Source organism: Pinus tabuliformis, chromosome 9 (assembly GCF_031772625.1).
Source record: "Pinus tabuliformis cultivar Carrire ecotype Pingquan chromosome 9, CPIR1, whole genome shotgun sequence".
NCBI lineage: Eukaryota > Viridiplantae > Streptophyta > Pinopsida > Pinales > Pinaceae > Pinus > Pinus tabuliformis.
Window position 1 is genome coordinate 753,065,345 of NC_142307.1, and position 5,599 is coordinate 753,070,943.

The 5,599-nt window shown below is 34.1% G+C and overlaps 1 protein-coding gene across 1 annotated transcript; it reads right to left on the bottom strand.

Moving 5' to 3' along the window:
* Positions 1 to 1,156: 1,156 nt before the first annotated feature.
* LOC149150885 (uncharacterized) lies at positions 1,157 to 4,064 on the bottom strand. Its single transcript, XM_089442977.1, has 7 exons — positions 4,001 to 4,064; positions 3,838 to 3,900; positions 3,317 to 3,414; positions 2,713 to 2,750; positions 2,446 to 2,533; positions 2,086 to 2,331; positions 1,157 to 1,339 (listed from the first exon to the last, which is right to left on the bottom strand). The coding sequence occupies exons 1-7, from the start codon at positions 4,062 to 4,064 to the stop codon at positions 1,157 to 1,159; spliced, it is 780 nt and encodes a 259-aa protein (XP_089299103.1).
* Between the last annotated feature and the right edge of the window lie 1,535 nt (positions 4,065 to 5,599).

A 5,599-nucleotide genomic window follows, 5' to 3' on the forward strand; every position in this document is an offset into this window, starting at 1 on the left:
TTATTCAGGAATAAATAAAAATAAATAGAAGTTGAAAAATTATATTAAAATTTTGCATATCAAAAAATTATATTAATAATGATTACGTTTAAAATAATAAATCATAAAACAATTAATACATGAATATGTTTGAAATAAAAGAAATGGGAGAGAAAAAATAGAAATATTAAAAAATGTATTATAATTAAAAATGAAAAAATATATTATAATTAAAAATAGTAGTTTTGTTTTGGGTAGATTGTTTTCATTGAAGAATCGTGTATCCCATATTGAAAATATTTTACCAAGATTGTAATATCTTAATATAATCTTTATGATTAAATTTATTTTCAATTTTATTATAAAATTAAATTATAAAAAATATTCTTTAAATATATATTATATTTTATATAAAAAAAATTAATAAAAATTATATAAAAATAAAATTAAATTATTGAAAAATATTATTTTAACCAGTTGTGAGATTTTTTTTGAAATTATTGTTGTAAATTTTGCTAAAATCTAACATAAATTTATTAAAATTACAAAGTTGATGAATAACAGAACACAATCAAAATGTCAAGAATTCTGAAAACACCAAAAAATTCTAAAAAATAACACTAACAACAACTCGATAATTTAATGCGGTGGGTTAGGTCATTTTAACGTTATATCAAAGGTCATCCATTATATAATAATGTTTTGGGTTGGTCAATTATAGCGTTTACTAGACGTGTATATATAAATTAAATTAAATTAAATCAAATCTAACGAGTCATGAGTGTCATGAAACGATTGCGACCCTACATAAGGTTTCTAATGATTCCTTCCCTAGAGTCCTGATTTGAGAGCTCCCCATGTAAAAACAATTGGCGCAAACCTCCCCATAAGGAAAAGCCGTTGGTGAATAATTAATGCACAAAGAATTAACAGAGCTTCTGATCTATTCAAAGAAGAAATTGTTTTGTACAAACAGATTATTCCAATATTTGATAAACAGATTATTGACATATTTGATCTCCTGATGTCTGCGTATCGAATTCGTCCTACGACAGGGATCCTCAAGATCAGATACAGAGGCCAACAAGATAACAGGTAAAAGAGTTTGCCAGAGGCAGGGACTCCGAAAGCATTATCATAATCATTTACAAATTAAATGAGATCATGAGATCATGATTTATGCAGTGACAACAGTTTCAACTGCTGCTCTTGCACTCACAACATTCATGAACCTATTTGCATCTCCTTCTTCCCATATCTCTGGCAGAGCTTCTCTAAGGTTGTGAATACTCTCAATGGAAAAGTCTGCTCCCTCTTTTCGTACCGAAGTTCCCACCTGATGATGACAGTGAAGCGAATATTAAAATTAAAAGAAGATTGGACCAGTTAAGCATTTCTACAAAACCACCACCTCGCATTTAAGACTTGATTATTGCTGAATACACTATTCTTTTTGGTAACAAAACCGTTGAGTTTGAGGACAAGGGGATGATTTTGCAGTATGTGAGATGTGATCAGACAAATAGCATGTTTCTCTCGTTGAATACTGTCACACAACTTAAGGGTTTCAGACTAGGCTAGTGGCTTGCAATTTTCTTGTTCTAGCCCCTCTGAGTTTGAGGACAGGTGGATGATTTTGCAGTATGTGAGATGTGATCAGACAAACTAGCATGTTTTTCTTGTTGAATACTGTCACACAACTTAAGGGTTTTCGACTAGACTAGTGGCTTCCAATTTTCTTGTTCTAGCCCCTCTTTAGTGAAAAGGAATGTGAATGTTTGGGAAGTATGTTGGATATGAGAAGATTAACAGCATTTTTTCCTTTTTCAAACCCTACTGTAATAAGCCCTTCCAAAGGACAACTAAGTCACTCAATTCTAATTTATATTAGATTTGGCTCTACATTTTTCACTATGATGACCATTCTTAGAAATACTAAAGACACTTTTCAAGTTGGGGGTCTGGCATGACCATTCTTCTTCACCTGCTTGTGTAAATCTTGATGTACATCTATATTGACTAGTCAAGAAATTACATGATGCATCACAATTTCAAAGGAAATGAGAGAACTCAAGGAAAATAGCCACCAAATCTTTAGTCTCATACCGTTCTTTGAGGATCAGCATTTGCAAAGCGAAGAGCCAGCTCTATGGCCAGTTCTGAGGGCTTGCAAATAACAGGTGTCTTTGGGTTTGTACAGTTAACGGCAAGCATATCCTGGTCATTATTGTTTCCAATAATTCGTGAAGGAGGATTAAGTGTCTCAAAACATATTATGCCTTCAAAGCAATCTTCCACCCCCAGCCTGTTAAGGACCTTTGCAGCGTGAATTTTGTCACCATTTGTGAATATCTGTTTCACATTAAAAAACGGTTAAAATGAATGCTTCTAAATTTTCAAAAGCCCAGACTCCATCACCAGGTGTTATAATCATATAAAGGTTTGAAGCGATCAATATGAGCTTACAATTTTCCGCTGAGGCATGCTTAATAACAAGCTCTTCAGCACAGGGTCTGCTTTAATATTCTCATATGGCAATCTTCCGTGAACAAAACTTCCAGAAATATTTGTGTGAAGTGAGTCAAATAGCATAGGCTGTCAAGCGAAAAAGATCAATGATACTCCGAACAAAGCAAAAAAAGAAAAGTTAATAAGCGATATTTTATGTGATTCAGTAGAAACATTAGATAACTTTAAATTAAAAAACAAGAGAGCATAAAATTTGTTAACTACCTGTGGTAATCGTCATAGTCAAATTCAAAGCCCACTGCCTGCAAGTCCAACAAGATGGTCAGAAATAAATGAATTCATGAAACTCAAGTCACAGAGGATCTCAATTCAATTGCAACTCGTGGCCATGAGTTTGAGCATAGGTCCATAACTGTCATATTTTATAAATCGATATGTTAGCAGCTTTTAAATAAAAATACATCCAAAACAGCTTAAAATTTTATTAATACATCATAATTGGTGTGGCAAGAAAAAGGACGATTCAGGTTTAGAACAGCACAGACAAGAGATAGGGTTTGGTCTCTGGTATCGAAAATGGTCTCCTGGCAGAGTGCTAACCACTGCCAGTGCATCAATGGCCATGGGAAAATCAAAGTACACTGTGTATCTCAGATGCTCTCAATTCATTTTAGGAACCATGGTCTGATGAAAGAAGCTCATACTTCCATATTTAAGCTACTTGCTAGTGCTATAAAACCAGCAACGTTACAGAACTATCTATAGCAGTTGGCCGTGGAGGTCCCCAACTGAAAAAATCGATCATTTTAACCTTACAAGCTGAAATACAATGTCGAAATCTATAAAAGAAAACGGATTGAATTTCTACCCTGAGTCCAGCCATACTTGTCCCATACGTCTTATACAACGTTCCACACAAGTCTGGTGTTTTGCTCCTCTCTACTCCCAGCTTTTGATTCACATAATCTGTCATACAACAACCAGGCCTCAACCACAATTCAAACCTCAGATATTCCCTAGGTACGAAAGGACGCAACCCTAGTTGCATCTAAAAGCCAAGCAGGCGAGGGGCGATCCAACTTTTAGTGTGTGCCAGTGTAACTTATAGTCGGTACCGTTACATTAAATATAGTCGGTACACTAGCTGTATTGAATATAAGCACTCGTCCAGAGCCATCTAACACCTGGACTGATAGCTTCAAGTTGCAGAGCTGGAGATATGTATTGAGTTTTCAAAAGGCAGCGAAATTCAAATATTGCAACTCCAACAAACAACCTCAAGCTTCCCAAGACGCATTTTAGGCTTGAATTTAGATTATAATCTTGAAATTAATATTACTTAAAATATTCCTAAATTGCATAATTTTTCAGAGCTACAAGATTGGTTACTTGCGATGTTGGTGCATGCTGCAGCAATTGCCGAACTCAAGGGATATAATGTGTCATCCAGATCTAAAACCGCAGCTTGAAATCAGAAACGAATGCAAAGAGCAATACTTCGATAGCTATTGAAAAATGAAAAACGTAAAAACCAAAGAAGTGTGTTGTTCACCAAACAGAAGGCAGTCATAACGAGGCCTCTGGTCTGTCACCCGTTGAGTCTCATCCAGCGACATTGTTGGTCACTCTGGAATAAATGTACACAAAAAACTCCCATCGGATTCACCGAAATATATGCATAACAAAGGCATTATCATACGAAACAGTCGACGAATTTAAAGAGACCTAGCACAAACTTGAGAATTATTTAATGAAAATTGCCTGTAAACCATACAAAATATGTTACAAATTGTGGAGAAGAGGATACCTGAGTGAATCGAATAGGGAGGGGGGTAATGTATATTGAAAGAGTTGGGAACGCAGCGAAAAATATGGGAGACAGAGAGCTGGGACGAACGGGAGCGAGAACTTGAGATGTAATGGACGGGGGAGTTTGAGGGAGGACAATGGGGTCCTTAGATAGGTCTCCAAATGGCTCAGATGCAGTGCTGCGAATCATCTGTATTGGCCCTGTCGGTTTATCTGCAGCAGTGACGTGGTCGATTGGGCTGTCGTGGTAAATCGGAATTCACGGCTTATTAGTTTAGGTTTCATTTATTTATTCAGTGCGACTGATGACACTGACCATCCATGTAATAAACTCGGGAATATGCGAGCGTCCCGCTCACAGACTTTCGTTTGCTATGTATTGATTTATTATAATAAATTTTGATTGAGTTTGCACATCCCTTGAAATATTTTTAATTACAAGGATGGTCTTAATCTTCGACCGAGCATGTCGCTGTCAAGTATGGCGATACAAGGATGGTCTTAATCTTCAACCGAGCGTGTCGGCTTCAAGTCTGACACTATTGCGTACACACAATTTGTATTTATTTTTATAAATTTTAATTTAGTTTAGGATTTTTTTAATATATATATATATATATATATATTTTTGGCTCATTGGGTTCGTCCTATAAATAGTGAGTTGTATAATTACTGGGTTTGTTGTATAAATAGTGAGGCATTTTTTGATTTGAAGTTATTGTTTTAATTTTCTTTTCCGATCAAAGTATTAAGTATTATATTAGACGTGACGTGATGATGATGATAAGTTCTATCAAATTTAAGAAAAATATTTTCAATTTTTTTGATAATTTTTTAATTTAAATAATGGCAACTAAATTTTACATATTAATTCACTAATTTGCATATATTGTTTTTAACTTATGCTATAGTTGAAATAACTTCTAATTGTCAACTATGTTGAATAATATTTTTAACTTATTATATAGTGGAAATAACTGTTATGTTGAATAATATTTTTAATTTATTATACAGTGGAAATAACTGTTTTTAATTTATTATACAGTGGAAATATTTTTTAGTTGTAAAAAGGGATTATGTATGTTTTAAAAATGCTTTTGTGTGGCTAAGAGGTCAAGTAAGGAAAGTTGAAATAATTTGTAGTTGTGAATGGGCCTGGAATATGTCTTAAAATTGTTTCTGCTTTGCTAAAAGATCACATAAGGAAATGCATCATGACAGTGATGAGTAAGCCTTGAATAACCGTCATGAGTAAGCTTGCATTAGGCAATAGGAGCTAGAGATAGTTGTCATCATTGTTGGTTTGACAACTCAATTATGATATTTTTTCCCACTTGAGAGA

What these genes read in the sequence shown, in the direction of transcription:
- LOC149150885 (XM_089442977.1), bottom strand. Translation starts at nt 4,064, where the DNA reads ATGTCGCTGGATGAGACTCAACGGGTGACAGACCAGAGGCCTCGTTAT. An exon ending in TTATGACTGCCTTCTGTTTG is followed by an intron (nt 3,901 to 4,000) that starts GTGAACAACACA and finishes CTGCGGTTTTAG; the next exon opens with ATCTGGATGACACATTATAT. An exon ending in GCATGCCTCAGCGGAAAATT is followed by an intron (nt 2,332 to 2,445) that starts GTAAGCTCATAT and finishes AATGTGAAACAG; the next exon opens with ATATTCACAAATGGTGACAA.